We start from the raw sequence: 19,164 nt of genomic DNA, 5'->3' as shown, positions 1-19,164 counted from the left end.
ATAGATAATGATGATGACTGCAGTTTCATTCCTATGAGAGACACTTCCTAAAGGCAGCTGCACATCATACCAAAATGAAAGCACACAGATGAAAGGCTGCAGCAGCCTTTCACATATAGCCTAGACAGCACATCCAGAACAAATCATAACCCGGAAGCAGAAGGGATATGAGCCGGCGGCCATATTGGATTTTTCCTGGAGCAATAATAAATAAAAAAACCCTAAAAAAAGGCACACCAGAGTGGCGAAATTATCAGGTAGAGCATTTATTCTTTACAAGCTATCGACTGATATGTTTATTTTGTGTGAAACGTTAATCCCTGGTTCCCTTTAAGACACACCAAAATGTATTCTACAACTCGTCTCGGTTAAAATGATACCATATGTGCCTCATTTAGTAATGAACCGATGGTGCACTCTCCACAAATACACTGGACATTTATAAATGTCCAGTTGTCATTAAGTGGTCAAATGTAGAAATGAATGCTAATCTTGATTTACCCTTTTACCAAGAAGGAAGTTAAAAAAAAAAAAAAAACTTCCATAACTCTCTTAAAATAAATCAAATAAAAATGGAAAAGGACCTGGCCCTGATGGATGCATCAGCAGGTTTTGTGTCGGAACACCTCAATATAGGAGATCAGGGAGGGTACTTAAAGGACAATATTTTGGTGTGCGAAATAAACAGTTAATTTTTAATGTTATATGTGTAAATTGTAATGTTAAAAATATGTAGAAGTAGTTTTACTATTTGGCCACAAGATGGCCACCTTGAGTTTTTTTTCTCCTTGTGTTTCTCACTAACCAGAAGAACAAGTAGGACGCGGAAAATTTTATGTGCAGAAAGACTGAAGCCTCTTGTAAGAGCGCTTCGGTTTTTCTGCTGGGGACACGGATCGGTGATCGGGAACCATGTTCCCGTTCACTGATCCCAGGGCTACCGGGGGACAGCATGGGGGCACGGGGACGCGATTGCGAGCCGAAGCACAGCACCGCAGCAGAGCAGCCGCCCGGACGTGATGCTCACGGCAGAAATGGTTAAACAATGCCAGCTGCCTGGCTATCCTGCTGATCCTCTGCCTCTAATACTTTTAGCCTTAGCCCCTGAACAAGCATGCAGCAGATCAGGTGTTTCTGACATTATTGTCAGATCTAACAAGATTAGCTGCATGCTTGTTTCTGGTTGTATTTAGACACTCACAGAACCAAATAGAACAGCAGGGCTGCCAGGCAACTGGTATTGTTTAAAATGAAATAAATATGGCAGCCTCCATATTCTTCTCACTTCAGTTGTCCTTTAATGGCGTGAAAGGTCTTGGTCATGGTTTATTTGCGAGTCCTCTGCCCAACATATTTAGCTGGAAGCCAGGAAAAATTAGATCGTTACACATCGCGTGACTGTCTTTCCCAGTATGTAAAAGTGGCGTTGGATATCAGGCATGGTGCCAGCGATTTTCCGAGTTTGAATGAATCTTGGAATTATGCAACGTTCTTCCTTAGAAAGTTATATTAAATGTCCCATACGCACGGAGTCGAGCCTTATATTGGGTAAACCGGCAGGGCGTTAAACTTCTTCTTATCCAATATGTGCAAAGCAAAAATACTGCTTGGGCCTGTGGTCTTGCTGGTCAGTTCCACAAACTGCTATGGTTATTTTTTTTTCCAATTTTTAGGGAAGCGCTTATAGCGGGTCAGTATCCCATGATTTCTCCTTAATTCCCCCCCCATCCCCCCTGAGGAACCCCCAACCCCAGTTCAGGCAGCCCCTGTACAAAACTCACCTCCCTAGGAACTAGCGCATTTCTTCCTCCTGTCCTCCAGGGGGAGCTCTATCCCTATAGTGAGGTCTCGGTCTGTTGTCATGTGACAGACGGCTATCTCATTTGATGGATCGAGAGCCTTGGGGGACAAGACGGAGACTGTTCGGGTTCCCGGGGATGTCAGTATGAAGTGCCACTCCACTGTGCGGTCTGCAATAGCCTGCCCGGCGGTTGCCCCAACCCAGGATCTGGATTACCGTTCGCAGCATGTTTTTTCACCCCCAGCCTCGGTCACGAATACCATTAAGGAGGTTAAAAACAGCTGCTGTGTGCTTGGAGTACCTTTTTTCATATACAGGAGTTAAAGTGGACCTGAACTCTTGCACAGGACACAAGGAAAACAGAGAGCAAAGCACCCTGTGCATTTTTAGAAAGAAGAGCCTGTCTAATTCCCCCGCCATCTGTAAGTAATATCACAAGTGTATTTTAAGCTCTCAACTGCTTCAGCACAGAAATTCAGCAGTCCTCGGTAGACACAGCTAATATGTAAACACAGGATGTTAACCCTTTCTTTGCTTCTATGAAAGAAGGAAGTAGACACATTGTAGATTTATTTCAGGATTTGTACCAGCTGTAACAAAGAAACTTTTTTTCTTTAAAGGTTATTATGCTGTTGCTCATCTCTTAGAGCAGAGAGGAAGTTCTGAGTTCAGGCACGCTTTAAGAATTTTATTTGGTATATAAAAAGCTTTATGACAGCAATGATTTGCAGGTTGTACCATCCTAAAGCAAAATATTTCCTTTGACAGAGACTCTATTTAGAGGCGTTCCGGTACTTTGTATTCCATCGCTGATCTCAGCTAGGGATGATCAATGAGATTCAAATTGTTCCGGAATTATGCAAATTTCTATGCAAACGTATGCAGTTTGAAAACGGACCAATCAATTTAAACCCAGGTTTAAATTGATTGGTTCATTTCAATCTGCATATATTTGCATACTAATTTGCATAAATTTGCATCAACTCTGAACAATTTGCATATCTGAGATCATCCCTAGTCTCAGCCCTGCCAGGAGAGGAAACTCCATAAAGGGTCTTCTGCCTTCATAGCTCCCCAGCCAGAGATCACATGGTCTTCAATATCTTCTGTGTTCTACAGAATGTTAAATATGTTCCCAGTACAAAATACTCTCAGCATTCACAATAGTTCCCATTCTTAGTCTTTCCCCCAGTAACGGTGTGGTTTGTCTGGACATTCTGCGGCCGAAGCTTCGCGGTCCCCGGGTGTTCCCTCTTACTGTGACGGCGCGGAGCTGAATGGCGCCACGCGGTCTTTGGAATGCGACGATCTTTTAAATCTTCCATTTCTCTGTCCGGGCTTCTACTCTCTCCACCAAGCCTTCGCCCAGAACCTTAAAGCCCTCCACAATGGCCGTCACATCGGGGACCAGCAACACGTTGTTGCTTCCTTTGTCCGCCATCCGCCCCTTAATGTTGGTGGCCTGTAAGAAAGCAAAAACAAAAGTATGTTATTAAAGGATACCCGAAGTGACATGTGACATGATGAGATAGACATGGGTATGTACAGTGCCTAGCACACAAATACCTAGGCTGTGTTCCTTTTTTTCTTTCTCTGCCTGAAAGAGTTAAATATCAGTAATGCAAGTAGCTGACTCAGTCCTGACTCAGACAGGAAGTGACTACAGTGTGACCCTCACTGATAAGAAATCCCTTTTTATCTCTTTTTTGCTCTCAGAAGCCATTTTCTGCTAGGAAACTATTTAACTCTTTCAGGCAGAGAAAGAAAAAAAGGAACACAGCATAGTTATTTGTGTGTTAGGCACTGTACATACACATATCTATCTCATGTCACATGCCACCTTGGGTATCCTTTAATGATAATCTCTAGATGGGATACACAGCAGGTGACGTATTCTACACATTTACAGCTGGCATTCTTGCAGGATTTAAATCCAGAAGTGCTGAAAGACCTTAGGAGGTAGTCTGTCTGTGGTAAGCCTGGACAGAGACGTGCACCCAGAAGACTCTCATAGGGACACTAAGAAGGAACCATAACCACATATAGAAGAATGCTGTAAATTATTCAGTAAGACACAGCTGAGAGATCAAATTACAACTTGTGATTAGTCACAGATGAGGGGGAATTACACAGACTAAACTCTCTAAATACACACAGGGTGCATTTCTATATGTTTTCCTTCTGTCCTGTGCAAGAGTTCAGGTCCACTTTATATATCCGGGCTTCAGTATCAGAAACCCTTCATTCCTATACCTTTTATATAGGTGTGCAGCCCCCCCCCCCACCTCCCTGAGGTTTATCCTAGGCTGTTTGTTATGTGGAATTCTCTCCTCCCCTCCCCCCCACTACAAGCTTCAGAGCTCTCAGTAAATGAACATTTCGCAGAGATCACCTGCCAGAACAAAAGATGTCACCACCAGTGATTAGTTTCAGAATGTAAATCGGGGTGAGAAAAGATTTTAGTCCAGGGCTGTGGAGTCGGCACAAAAATCCAGCAATTCCGACTCCTCAGTTTAGGATTCCACCGACTCCGACTCCTCTAATTTGCATATTACAATCTTGTTGATTGAAAGTATGTAACGTGAAATTCATCTCTTAACTGCCAACGCTTAGGAATTTCACAAGACAACTGAAGAGAGAAGGATATGGAGGCTGCCATATTTATTGCCTTTAGTCATAGACTAAAACTAGTCCTTGGTAAGAGTACTTGTAAAAGGTACAGGTCGGAACAGAGAACATCTATCAGGCCCTAGGCAATGTAACTGTGGGTACATGTAAGAATGATGTGCAGATACTCTGCAGGGGAATAAGGAGATTCTTCTTCTACTACACATTCTTCATGCACAATCTGAACAAGGTTTATGGGTGATAGACAACCCCTCTGTGTTCAATGTGCACAACATTCTCAGTGGATTCCCTGCAGCTCTGTGGGGAGTGAATATGTAGAGTATAGTACTACTGTGTAACAAAGTAAACCTGAGACAGATGAAATTAAAGTTTTATACATACCTGGGGCTTCCTCCAGCCCCCTTCAGGCTAATCAGTCCCTCGCTGTCCTCCTCCGCCACCTGGATCTTCTGCTATGAGTCCAGGTACTTGAGCCAGTCTGGTGTAGTGTGCATGCACACACTCCGCTGCCGGGAGCGTACTACATCTGCGCAGCACTATTGTGCAGGTGCAGAACGCTGCTGGCTGTGGAAGCGGCATGCGGCCGGACTGCGCTGACTGGCTGAATTACCAGGACTCATAGCAGAAGATCCAGGTGGCGGAGGAGGACAGCGAGGGACTGATTAGCCTGAAGGGGGCTGGAAGAAGCCCCCGGTATGTATAAAACTTTTATTTTCATCCTTCACAGATACCATTTAATTCGTAGTCACCAAACCAAATTTTAACAACATATCAAATGATTTGATTTCATGAGCAAAGAGAGTGCGTACATTTGCATAAATCAGAATCAACGCAGAATTATTTCCATCTCATTGACCATCTCTATTAGTGACGCAGCTACACATCAGGCTTTATTCTTACAGCATAGATGTTATTTAGTTTATATGAGATTCCTGTGTACACATCATATATACAGTCACAATCAGATATGTATATCTGACTTTAAAAATAATGGGACTGCTTTATTGAAGCAGCACGAGTAACTCATTTTAATTGGTTTATTTCATTTTTGTGGACTGAACACCGCTATTACTGTATGTATAAATTATTTATGATGACTATTATGTGAGAAATAGAACATTTTATCATATTTTCTATTTTAATTACAGTTTAAATTCATTAGGAGTCGGAGCATTTTTTCCAGACTCCAGGCACCCAAAATTGCCCCGACTCAGACTCCACAGCCCTGGATTTTACAATGGGCAAACACTGACTAAATCATTTATAAATGAATGTTGTAAAAAAACCAATTTCATTCATTATGTTATTTTGACTGTAGTTCCCCTTTAAGGCAAACAAGGCTGCAAGAAATTATTCTACAGAAAGCTCTCTGACCAGTGTTTATGCAGTTGTACTTCGGGGTACAGAAATAGGTCTCCCACTCCAATGGTAGCCACGCCTCTCACCCACCTGACCGTAAACCAACCTTGTGATTGGAGCAAGCACACCATGGTCATCTCACATAGCTGCAAGTCAGTCTCAGGTGCCAATACATGGGCTGGTGAATAGTCAGGTGGCAGCATGGCTTTGTGGGCTGCATACCCAGTCTGCCCAAAATGGTCTCCTTAGGCAGCAGGCTAGCCGAAGGTATCTGCCAGCCTATTATTGGCCATGGCATCACCTCTGTGGGCATTGTGACTTGGGGGCAGTTTAGGATGCACCGAATGTCAAATTGTACTTCTACACATGAAATTGTACCTTAACAGACTGAGGTGTGAAGCTGGTGGGATTCCACAGAACGGCAATCATATCCCCGCCGTGCTTATCATAGAAGAACAGGGCAAACTCCCCATAGGAAGCCTGGAAAAATACACATTACAGGTCATTAAACATCCCCACACAATTTATTCAAAGCAGGGGACCTATTAGATTCATTCTGTAACACCCCCCCCCCCCACACACACACACACACACACACATACACTGACACACACACATACACACATACACTGACACACACACACACTGACACACACACACACACACACACACACACACACACACACACACACACACACACACATACACTGACACACACACACACACACACACACACACACACACACACACACACACACTATATGATATATGTACGTCAAAACAATATATTATGTTGATTTACAGTAACACCATTATTAGCATATCTTAATGCAACATAAGCTTCAAAATTCCCACTAAAGGAAAAAAAAGTGTGGTGTGTGTGTGTGTGTGTGTGTGTGTGTGGTATGTGTGTGTGTGTGTGTGTGTGTGACTGTGTGTGTGTGTGTGACTGTGTGTGTGTGTGTGTGTGTGTGTGGTATGTGTGTGTGTGTGTGTGTGGTATGTGTGTGTGTGTGTGTGTGGTATGTGTGTGTGTGTGTGTGTGGTGTGTGTGTGTGTGTGTGTGTGTGTGTGTGTGTGTGTGTGTGTGTGTGTGTGTGTGTGTGTGTGTGTGGTATGTGTGTGTGGTGTGTGTGTGTGTGTGGTATGTGTGTGGTGTGTGAGTGTGTGTGTGTGTGTGTGGTATGTGTGTGTGTGTGTGTGTGTGGTGTGTGTGTGTGTGTGTGGTATGTGTGTGTGGTGTGTGTGTGTGTGGTATGTGTGTGGTGTGTGAGTGTGTGTGTGTGTGTGGTATGTGTGTGTGTGTGTGTGTGTGTGTGTGGTGTGTGGTGTGTGTGGTATGTGTGTGGTGTGTGTGTGTGTGTGTGTGTGTGGTATGTGTGTGTGTGTGGTATGTGTGTGTGTGTGTGGTGTGTGTGTGTGTGGTATGTGTGTGGTGTGTGTGTGTGTGTGTGTGTGTGGTGTGTGTGTGTGTGTGTGTGTGTGGTATGTGTGTGGTGTGTGGTGTGTGTGTGTGTGTGTGTGTGGTGTGTGTGTGTGTGTGTGTGTGTGTGTGTGTGTGTGTGTGTGTGTGGTGTGTGTGTGTGTGTGTGGTATGTGTGTGGTGTGTGGTGTGTGTGTGTGTGTGTGTGTGTGGTATGTGTGTGGTGTGTGTTGTACGCAGGGCTGTGGAGCCGGTCCAAAAATCCACCGACTCCGACTCCTCAGTTTAGGATTCCACCGACTCCGACTCCACGACTCCGACTCCTCTAATTTGCATATTACAATTTTGTTGATTAAAAGTATGTAACATGAAATTCGTCTCTTAACTGCCAACACTTAGGAATTTTACAAGACAACTGAAGTGAGAAGGATATGTAGACTACTATATTTATTCCCTTTACACTAAAACTAGTCCTTGGTAAGAGTACTTGTAAAAGGTACAAACCGGAACAAAGAACATCTATCAGGCCCTAGGCAATGTAAGTGTGGGTACATGTAAGAATGATGTGCAGGTACTCTGCAGGGGAATGAGGAGATTGTAAACAGACAACACCTCTGTGTTCAATGTGCACAGCATTCTCAGTGGATTCCCTGCAGCTCTGTGGGGAGTGCATATGTAGAGTATAGTACTACTGTGTAACAAAGTAAACCTGGGACAGATGAAATTAAAGTTTTATACATACCTGGGGCTTCCTCCAGCCGCCTTCAGGATAATCAGTCCCTCGTTGTCCTCCTCCACCACCTGGATCTTCTGCTATGAGTCCAGGTACTTGAGCCAGTCGGGCGTAGTGCGCATGCACACACTCCGCCGCCAGGAGCATACTACACCTGTGCAGCACTATTGCGCAGGTGCAGAATGTTCCTGGCTGTGAGAGCGGCATGCGGCCGGACAGCGCTTACTGGCTGAATTACCAGGACTCATAGCAGAAGATCCGGGTGGTGGAGGACAGTGAGGGACTGATTAGCCTGAAGGGGGCTGGAGGAAGCCCCAGGTATGTATAAAACTTTACTTTTCATCCGTCTCAGTTACCCTTTAATTTGTAGTCACCAAACCAAATTTTAATAACATATCAAATTATTTGATTTCATCAGCAAAGGGAGTGCATACATTTGCATAAATCAGCATCAATGCAGAATTATTTCCATCTCATTGACCATCTCTATTAGTGACATGGCTACACATCAGGCTTTATACTTACAGCATAGATGTTATTTAGTATATATAAGAGATTCCTGTGTACACATCATATATACAGTCACAATCAGATATGTATATCTGACTTTAAAAATACAGGGACTGCTTTATTGAAGCAGCACGAGTAACTAATTTTGATTGGCTTATTTCATTTTTGTGGACTAAGCACAGCTATTACTGTATATATACTGTATATATAATTATTTTTAATGACTATTATCTGAGAAATAGAACATTTTATCATATTTTCTATTTTAATTACAGTTACAAATTCATTATGAGTCGGAGTCGGAGCATTTTTTCCCGACTCCGACTCCAGGCACCCAAAATTGCCCGACTCCACGACTCCGACTCCACAGCCCTGGTTGTACGTGTGGTGTGTGTGTTGTGTAGTGTGCGTGTGTGTAGTGTGCGTGTGTGCAGTGTGCGTGTGTGTAGTGTGCGTGTGTGTAGTGTGCGTGTGTGTAGTGTGCGTGTGTGTAGTGTGCGTGTGTGTGTGTGTGTGTGTGTGGTGTGTGTGTGTGTTGTGGTGTGTGTGTGTTGAAAGTGGGTGGAGACTACAAAAGCCAATCAGCTATCTTTCAGGAACAGGTGATATTATTGATATTATTATTATTTGGAAAACACTGTAGTTTTTAACCAGTTCACCCCCAAGGGTTTTTATCCTAACGGACCAGAGCAATTTTCAGTTGTCAGCGCTCCTCCCTTTTATTCCCTAATAACTTTATTACTACTTATCACAAGAAAATGATCTATACCTCGTTTTTTTCGCCACCAATTAGGCTTTCTGTGGATAGTACATTTTGCTAAGAATTTTTTTATTCTAAATGCATTTTAATGAGAAAAACAGAAAAAAAAGAAAAAAAATCATTATTTCTCAGTGTTCAGCCTTTATAGTTTTAAAATTAAACATTCTCCTGTGGATAAAACAAACACGTTTTATTTTCCCAGTGGTCCCGATAATTAAACCGTTTAGATTATGTCCCTACCACAATGTATGGCGACAGTATATTATTTTGAAATATAAGTGGTTATTTTTCTGTTTGTTCTGGCCATAATTACAAGCCCCTATGTAATAAATTAAAATTAATTTTCCCCCATAAAATATAGAATAAAAAAAGCTGAGTCCCTAAGGCAACTATTTATTTATTTATTTTAAGCTGATTTTTTTTTTTACAAGTGTTTTTTTTGGGGGGAGGGTTGGAAGTGTAATTTTATTAATGATGTGTATATACTTGAAAATGGATGTATTTTGTAGGTGTAATATACTTTTTGGCCACAAGATGGCGCTAGTGAACACTCATAGGCCGTGTTCATTTTTTTTTTTTTTTTTTTTTTTTTTACACTTTATTAAACTGTTACATTTCCTGTTTATGTGAATGGACGTAGCCGCTGTTCGCGGTCACGTCCATTCACTCCAGGCACTGCGATTGGGTAGAGGACTGTTCGGTCCTCTTCCCCAATCACCCAGCACGGGATCCCGACGGTAATGGCGGCGGTAGCGGCGGACACACGGCGGTAGCAGCGGCGGGAATGCGCGACGTATTAAAACGTCATGTTGCTGTTAATAGCGGTAAGCATGACGTTTTAATACGTTAGGATGGCGGTAAATGGTTAAACAAAAATCTATTTTAGAATTTTAATGGTAAAAAAAAATATATCCCCCCCCCCCCCCCGGGTTATTTGGTAAACCCCTCAGACACTGTTAACCCCCCTTTTCCCCAAGGCAAACTGGTATTCCCTAGGAAATGAAAGCTCAGCGTGGGAGCTGCCCTCCCCTGAATGATACCAGTCCATAATAGAGAGGTGCCTTCCGGAGGGGAGAGAAGCTTGTTGCTGCCAACTGTGAAGAGTGGTGGTGCATCCAGGCATAAAGGACCTGCAAACTGTTGGATTGCCAGGAAAAAGGAGAGTATATCCTATGCTCTACCCTGATAGGTTATCATTTTTACCTAAACGTAAAGTTATAAACAATTTTCCTCGTATACAGAACCCCTGGTTAAGCGGAGCCTCACCCTGAGATCCTGTAGATACAGCTGGGTTGGGTCATAATCCACCACTGGGAACCGCAAGGCCTTGACCGCAGCCTCCTCTCTTAGAAGTCCTCGGACAAAAGACTTGGCCGGTTGATCCACCGCCTCCCTGTGCCGGGGAATGTGCTTGGGGTGGAGGTAGATCAGGACATCATAGAGGTCCAGTGGGGGACGGAAGACCACCTGCAGGAGAGAAACCAAAGGTTATACTCAGTTACTTAGGCTGAAAGAAGACAAGACCATTAACCGCAGTATTGCCTAACCTAACATCAAGAGGAAGTCACATCAAAACCCACTGGCCAATTTTGCTTAAAGTGGTATGGAAACTCAAATCTCAGCTATAGTCTACTCTAAACACAGCATAAAACTAATAGCAAAAAGATATACATGGGTTCCAAATTGCTGAAATGGTTACGACTGAAACTTCTATTTCACTCAGAAGAAAGAAAGAGATAAATCTAGACTGAAATCCAAATGATAAGTTACTGGTAGTTACTTTACAGAAATACGTGATATACTACTTTGTGTGTTAATTGCTGTAAAGATTGTGCTTAATGATTTATTCAAGTAGCTATTAGATGGGATAAATTTCCTGCTCTTGGCCGTTTATTTATTTATAAATATTTTTAATTGATCCAATTTAACTTGTGCATAATCCCTCTGTGGAGATACATACTGTACATCCCGGGTGGGATCGGACATCCAGCAGCCAGCTGGAGATATCTCAGGTCCGATACTTACCTGGGGCCTCCTTAAGCTCCCTACAGGCCGCCCAGTCCCTCGATGTTTCCCCGGGTGGCTCCTGTCACCTACAATACGGGCCCAAAAGCCTGGCCGAGGCACTGGGCGGCCTCTAGGGGGCTTGAGTAAGCACCAGGTAAGGATGGTATCTGAGATGTCTCATCTCAGGTACACTTTAGGATGGTACTGGCTGCTGGATCTCCAATTCCCCGGATGACACTATCTTGCGAAACTAGTCGGGTTGGAGATCAGCATCGCTTTCTACTTCTGGAATACCCTGTAACACGGGACCCCATATGTAAGCGTTCCGTTCCTAATCTTTTATAGCAGTTTGGGCTTTAGCATGTTTTAAGTACAAATAATAAAGCAGTCTACACTTAAATAGTATATTTGTTTTATTTGATGGGACTTGCTTTAAAACCATTGAGTCCTGGTTTGGAGTCCTGGTTTACCATTGAGGGAGCCTTGAGGGCTGCACAATGACGATCTATTCCAGAGTTGAAGATTTGATGTCCTGGTTTTAAGAGACTTTTGTGCACAGACTGCACCGCAAGTGCAGAATTTAGACCTGCTGCATTTGTACACAACCGTATTATAATTGCAGACGGTGTCTGTTCCTACTAAGCTGATTACCAGTAAAACAAAAGAAAAAACAGGGCACCGAGAGCCCAATAGTGCAATATAGTTTTAACAGAGAAAATCTGTCTAGATAGTTCGTGCAGAAATATACTCACAAAAAAGGGTCACCAGCAGGCAACCACTTGAAAGGCAGGTGGGGAGAATTGGTACCCGACCCCACTCGGGTATAAAAGTCGCTCTCTGTAGACAGGAGAAAAAAGGGGGCGTACCCCTCCACCAAGGGTGGATAAGTAATATGTATCAAACGCAGATAGAACAGAGGCGCCAAAAAGAGTAAAAACACTATTATTTAAAAACAGTAAAAAGAGGGAAGGTAAGGTGGACTTACCTCCCTCTAGCAGTGGAAAACAAAACTCTGAGGTAGAGTAGAATGCATTTATTAAACAGTGTAACTCCTAAAGATGCAACGCGTTTCGCGGGCCACAGCACCGCTTCCTCAGGCTATACAGGAGTTCAAAAAAGCTGTATCCAATCCAAGTATTGAATGAGCAGGTGCTCATTCAATACTTGGATTGGATACAGCTTTTTTGAACTCCTGTATAGCCTGAGGAAGCGGTGCTGTGGCCCGCGAAACGCGTTGCATCTTTAGGAGTTACACTGTTTAATAAATGCATTCTACTCTACCTCAGAGTTTTGTTTTCCACTGCTAGAGGGAGGTAAGTCCACCTTACCTTCCCTCTTTTTACTGTTTTTAAATATTAGTGTTTTTACTCTTTTTGGCGCCTCTGTTCTATCTGCGTTTGATACATAAGCTGATTACCAACTCGCCTATCTGGTGGATTCAGTTCCGCTGCCACCTACCATTTGGTCTAATGCAGATAAAAGTCCAACAGAAGCATAGGGACCCCATTGGCCAGCTTCAACAGAGAACATTAACACTGGTTCATGGTAGACGAATGAGAATCCTGCTTGTTGCTAGGTAGGACTCATGATGATTTTTCACAACCCAACAGGAAGCCCAATGCTTCTGCCAGGCTCTGATCGGTTTTGTGACAAGTGGTGGCAGACAAAGTGGATGGGTGGGGACGGGAAAACAGCCGATGAAAAATGGCAGGTATGCTAATGACCAGGGGGGCGGCGCTTGCTGCATAGTTTCTGCATCTGCTGCCTTTGCAGTGCAAACTTTTTCAGCCCCAAGGCCAACTTTCTTACAGCTCCCCTTCTATGTGCAACATCCCCCTACTATTCCTTTTGCAGCCCCCTATTCCATCCATATAGAGTAGCCATCTTCAGTTATATACAGATCCATTGGGCAGCAGCTCCCTATTTCAATATGTGGTTCCTTATTTGCTACCTCTATATTCTATTTGGAGCCTCTTCTTCCATATGCAGCAAACCCTCCTTAATGTCAAGTCGCCCCCTTGGCTAGCTGCTGCCCAAGACCTGGGCCTTGCTGGCTTTTCCAGAACTCCGTCCCTTGAACTGGGCCTTAAAAAGGAACTGCAGTGAAAATAATGTCATAAAAAGTGCTTCATTTTTACAATAATTATGTGTAAATGATTTAGTCAGTGTTTGCCCATTGTAAAATCTTTCTTCTCCCTGATTTACATTCTGACATTTATCACATGGTGACATTTTTACAGCTGGCAGGTGATGTCAGTGGACGGAGATGCTGCTTGCTTTTTTTTTTTTTGGCAGTTGGAAACAGCTGTAAACAGTAAAACAGCTTTTATTTCCCACAATGCAATGGAGGTGAACAGACAAGGAAACGGTCAGGACCATGGTCCTGACATCACACCATGGGAGGGGTTTCACCACAATATTAGCCATACAGAGCCCCGATGAGCCGTTTGAGAAAAGGAAAAGATTTCTCATGGGAAAGGGGGTATCAGCTACTGATTGGGATGAACTTCAATTCTTGGTCACGGTTTCTCTTTAAACTGGCACATTTGCTGCTTCTCCCAAGTCTGAGAGCTGCTGAGCAGGGATTGCAGGATGCACATTCAGCTACACAGAACAGCTGTATATAAAATACATTTCAATGTATGTTTATGTCCGCCTGCCGTTCAGGACCGACCATACCGAGACCTTCGTGACCAGAGCCAATTCTGCCATCTTGGTATGACTCCCTTTACCTAATAATAACTGTCCCATCGCTTTGCATAGCGAATAACTTTCACACTGGATCTTCCAGCATTTGCGAGACTTTCATTTGTTACATTGTTTTAATACTCTGCATTTCTTTTAACGAGCGGATAAATTCACAAAAATGTGAGAAAAGAAATCTGCTTTGAACTCGTTCAATGAGTAACGTTTTCTGCCTAATGAATGCTATTACAAACATTTTCACTGACATATTTCCCACTGTTTGTCTTCACTACAGAGGCTGAGTCTGGATAGAAGCGGCCGTGGCGTGAAATCTATACACAAGTGTGGACATTTCAGATTACAAAGGTGTTCCTGCACATTTCAATACTGCACTGTGACTTCCATGACATCTGCAAACGACTCGGCATGATACTGTACATAATACAACCGCATCAGGTCATTTCGGTGCCTCGACTGGCAGGTGTCTCAGATGCCAATCTTAAATATTGGCAACCGAGTGCCCAGCCGGTCATTCGTGTGCCCGATGCGAGCAGTGGCATAGAATTTAATGTTGGCTAATTTTGCTAATGACATAATTACTTTTAGGGGCGGGGGGTTAAAGGGATACTTAAAGGACAACTGAGGTGACATGTGACATGATGAGATAGACATATGTATGTACAGTGCCTAGCACACAAATACCTATGCTGTGTTCCTTTTTTTCTTTCTCTGCTTGAAAGAGTTAAAAATCAGGTAAGCAAGTGACAGTTTATGTTGGGGTCTGGACCGGGTTGGACTGGGTCAGACTATAGCATAACCCTTCCTGATTAGTAATTACAGCCATAAAATGCTTTCATGTGAATAAATGGCTTCTGAGAGCAGGAAAGAGATTAAAAGGGTAAATAATTCAATAATTTGAGCTCTAGCATACTTCAATGAAGAAGTTATTGAGCAGAGATAGTAAAACTTAAAAACGTGATTTAAATATAACATAAAACTGTGGGACATCTAAAAAAAAGTCATTTTTAGAAGGAGGATGGATACAAATGTTTTTCTCATCATTTATTTTCACCTCAGATGTCCTTTAAAGGGACACTTAAGCCAGAAAAAAAAAAAAGTGTTTTACTCACCTGGGGCCGTGCACAGCAGGGTTCGCATGCACAGTGCGGAAAAATCACTACTGGGCATGCCCAGAATGGTCCCGGTGATAAGGGTGCGGTCAGGGTGCCGCGCATGCTGATGGATGGCGAGGGCACAGGATGACTGCAGGGGGCTGCAAGAGGCCCCAGGTAAGTAAACGGCTTTTTTTTTAGTGGCTTAAAGGGACACTTAAGCCAGAAAAAAAAAAAGTTTTACTCACCTGGGGCTTCTACCAGCCCCCTGCAGCAGTCCTGTGCCCTCACAGTCACTCACATATCCTCCGGTCCCCTGCTGCCAGTTAGTTTCGTTTTTGCCGACAGGACTGGCCACGCGTAGCTTTCTCCGCAATTCTGACTGTAATTAGCGCTAGTGCGGGCCGCAACCCATACAAAGATACGCGTTGCCGCATTACCCACGCATAGATATGTGTCAACTAGTGATGACCCAAACCATTCGCCTGGCGAACCTTTCTGGGCCTCTTACTACTTCCGGGTCGCAATGACCCGGAGTAGTACGCCTGCGCTGCCCGGCGGAGCGCGTCCTAGATCGCGCTCCCGTTGCCGGGCACTTTCTGCCCATGTGCGTGACGTCATGAGTGACGTCACGCTCATGCGCAGAGAGTGCCCGGCAACAGGAGCGCGATCTAGGACGCGCTCCGCCGGGCAGCGCAGGCGTACTACTCCGGGTCATTGCGACCCGGAAGTAGTAAGAGGCCCAGAGTAGCAGAGCGGTTCGCCGGCGAACGGTTCGGGAACCGTTCGCTACATCTCTAGTGGCAACGCGTTTTTTTAAGCCGTTGCGGCCCGCAATAGCGCTATTTACAGTCTGGCTTAAGTGTCCCTTTAAGCCACTAAAAAAAGCAGTTTACTTACCTGGGGCCTCTTGCAGCCCCCTGCAGTCATCCTGTGCCCTCACCATCCATCAGCATGCGCGGAACCCTGATCGCGCCCCCATCACCGGGACCATTCGGGGCATGCCCAGTAGCAATTTTTCTGTACTGCGCATGCAAACCCTGCTGTGCACGGGGATGCAGCAAAGAGGCGCATGGACGGCCAGCTTTCAGGGGGTCTTGGAAGGATGTTGCGGGAATAGGGTGACTGTGGGGGCTGCAAGAAGCCCCAGGTAAGTTAAACTGACTTTACATTTCCTTTAAGGTTAGCATTAGGTGGGGTTAAGGTCTGGTACCTCCAGAGAGGGTTAAAGAGAGCCAGAAAAAAAAAACGCCGCTCCCTGCCGCTCGGTCACGACGCTGTACAGAGAGACTGTGTGTCCCTCACAGCGTGCAGGGAGGCGGGGGAGCAGCAGGGGGCGTGGCCAGGAGAGAGAGCTGCCCAATGGCAGCTCTGGAAACCCTTCAGGAGCGCCCCTGGTGGGCATTTTGAACAGGGAATTCCTCTCCCTTATGTTTAGCTCTGAGATGGCTACAAATTTTGTATCGGGGGGGGGGGGGGGGCTATAGAGCAGCGGTGGGGGGCAGAGAGTGGCAGTGAGGGGACACAGAGGCATATTATGAGGCAGAGAACATGCCTCTGTATCCCAACTGCCCACCTCAGGTTCTCTTTAAGGTTAGGTACCTCCAGGGGGGCATTACATTTAGGTACCTCTGGGGGGGGGGGGGGGTTAAGGTTAGATACTTTAAAGGGGGGTTAAATTGTACCAGAGACATCCCTGTAAAAAGATTTAATACTTCCTCCAGCCCCATGAGCACGAATGCGTCCCACGCTATCCTCCCACATGCCTCAGTTCAGTGGCAATCACTCCCCGTAAGTGGCTCAGCCACGCCAGTCGGGCTCTCCTTTGATTTGTTGCCCAGCAACGAGGAGTTTGTCAACAACCTTAATTCCCAGAAATAGTAGCTGCAATAATAGCTACCCTACGGTGTATAAAAATTTCAACAGTGTAAATAACTTTTGAAAACACGGACAAAACTTCCCACCGAAAACAGAAAAGAGGCCCCGTTTGGGCTGGGCCAACACCTGTTCCTGTGTTGTTAAGAAAGATCACAGAACTGTGATCACAGAACTGTAAACAAATGAGGCATTTTTAGGCTGTGAATACAGACGTGTCAGTGCAGAGAGCAGTGATGACTGTGATGGTGTCAGAGTGCGGGGATTTCACAGTCCCGCTTTATTCCAGACAGAGGAGTAAACAGGAAAGATGACCCCCCCCTCCAGCTTGATAAAAGGAAAGATAAACAGAAACTCGCTCTGTGTTTCATAATCTGCAAGACGAGACCTGACAGGACGAGAGGCCCTGTTCTCATCTCATGCGCAACAAATCCAATTCAGGTCGTGTAAGCGATAGCGCCGTGACAGGTGGGAGATGGCCTGGAAATGTACCTTCCATGGGTTTATCTAAAGGAATTCCAAAATGGGAAAGCCATACAGTACACCTGAATTAAGGGGTATATGGGAGACTGCCATATTTATTTCCTTTTAAACAATACCAGTTGCTGGCAGCCCTGCTCATTTGGCTGCAGTAGTGTTTGAATCACACCAGCAACAAGCCTGCAGCTAATCTTGTCAGATCTGACAGTAATGTCAGAAACACCTGATCTGCTGCATACATAGTTATATACATAGTACATATACATAATTATACATAGTTATTTGGGTTGAAAAAAGACATATGTCCATCGAGTTCAACCAGAGAACAAAGTACAACTCCATCCTGCTTCCTCCCATATCCCTGTTGATCCAGAGGAAGGCGAAAAAACCCTTACAAGACATGGTCCAATTACCCCCAAAAGGGAAAAAAATTCCTTCGCGACTCCAGATGGCAATCAGATAACATCCCTGGATCAACATCACTGGGAATTACCTAGTAATTATAGCCATGGATGTCTTACAACGCTTTCATACTTGTTCAGGGTCTATGGCTAAAAGTATTAGAGGCAAAGGATCAGCAGGACAGCCAGGCAATTGGTATTGCTTAAAAGGAAATAAATATGGCAGCCTCCATCTCACTCTGACTTCAGTTGTCCTTTAAAGTACATCTGAACTGAGAGGGATATGAAGGCTGCAATATGTATTTCCTTTTAAACAATACCAGTTGCCCTGCAATCCTGCTGATTTTCCTGGTTGCAAGTCAAACACCCAGTAACCTCTATCGCGCGAGCTCCTGTCAGTAAACACAGCGGGGCACATCAATCAGCCTGCCAGCAGCTGATCAGCGCTGGCAGGCTGAGTTTTTTTTTTGTAATTTGATTTTGAAATGTGTATATATAGGGCTGACATCTTCCGCAGCGATGTACAGGGTATATAGTCTTGTCACTTAACTGTCCCTCGGAGGGGCTCACAATCGAATCTCTACCATAGTCATATGTCTATGTATGTATAGTGTAGTGTATATCGCAGCCTAGGGCCATTTTTTTTTGGGGGGGGGGGGGGGGGGTTGATAAAAAAAAATGCAAACATTTCGGTCTCCAAGCTTTTAGATCCTTAAAACAAGGAAAAAACATACGACAGAGATCTGCAGCAGCTCCTGCATATATCACTAATGCACGCGATTACCGCACTGAGCTCTGGATTTCTGTCCCAAGCCTGACTTGGGATTACCGCTAGGGAGGTTAAAGTACCCCTGACCTGACCTTGTTTTATTGCTGGTGCTGGGACTTTGCCACAGCGCACAGCACCATCATCCCCCCTCCAACACCCCTGTGGCCCCGTTCTGGCAATAATTATGAGCGGGGAGGAAGTGACAGTTCTTCCTCCCTGCTGTGTGTCCATAAATCTGCCCCCTTCACTTGCCAATTTAGTTCCGTATCTGATTTTTTTGCACACAACGTGCAGTATAGCTGCACTGTGTGTGTGCGGTCTTGTAGTAATTGAGGTCTGAAGGATATCCGGACTCAATTATCACAAGCCCGCACACAGCGCAGCTCCCCTGCACGCTGTGTGCAATGAATCGGAACTAAATCGGCAGGTGGAGGGGGCAGAGTTATGGACGCACAGCAGGGAGGAAGAACTGTCACTTTCTCCCCACTCATAATCGACTATCTGCCTCAGTTGAAGACTATGACTGAACAGAATGCGGTTTACAGGGGGCACAGTAAGGGGGAGGCTGGTGCTGTGTGCTAGTCGCAGCACCAGTGATAAAGCAATGTTAAAAGTTTAAAG

At 44.6% G+C, this 19,164-nt stretch overlaps 1 protein-coding gene across 1 annotated transcript in view; it reads right to left on the bottom strand.

Moving 5' to 3' along the window:
* Positions 1-2,474: 2,474 nt before the first annotated feature.
* The window catches only part of NOL6 (nucleolar protein 6), a 120,779-nt gene continuing 104,089 nt past the window's right edge, over positions 2,475-19,164 (bottom strand). Inside the window, exons 25-27 of the mRNA XM_068265101.1 lie at positions 10,481-10,681; positions 6,167-6,268; positions 2,475-3,263 (exon numbers count right to left, since the gene is read on the bottom strand). Coding sequence (XP_068121202.1) covers positions 3,114-3,263; positions 6,167-6,268; positions 10,481-10,681 — 453 coding nt within the window. The 3' untranslated portion in view covers positions 2,475-3,113. The remainder of the gene's footprint in view (positions 3,264-6,166; positions 6,269-10,480; positions 10,682-19,164) is intronic.

Source organism: Hyperolius riggenbachi, chromosome 1 (assembly GCF_040937935.1).
Source record: "Hyperolius riggenbachi isolate aHypRig1 chromosome 1, aHypRig1.pri, whole genome shotgun sequence".
NCBI lineage: Eukaryota > Metazoa > Chordata > Amphibia > Anura > Hyperoliidae > Hyperolius > Hyperolius riggenbachi.
Note: the sequence above shows the minus strand (reverse complement) of the source record. Positions and strands in the feature narration are given on the sequence as shown.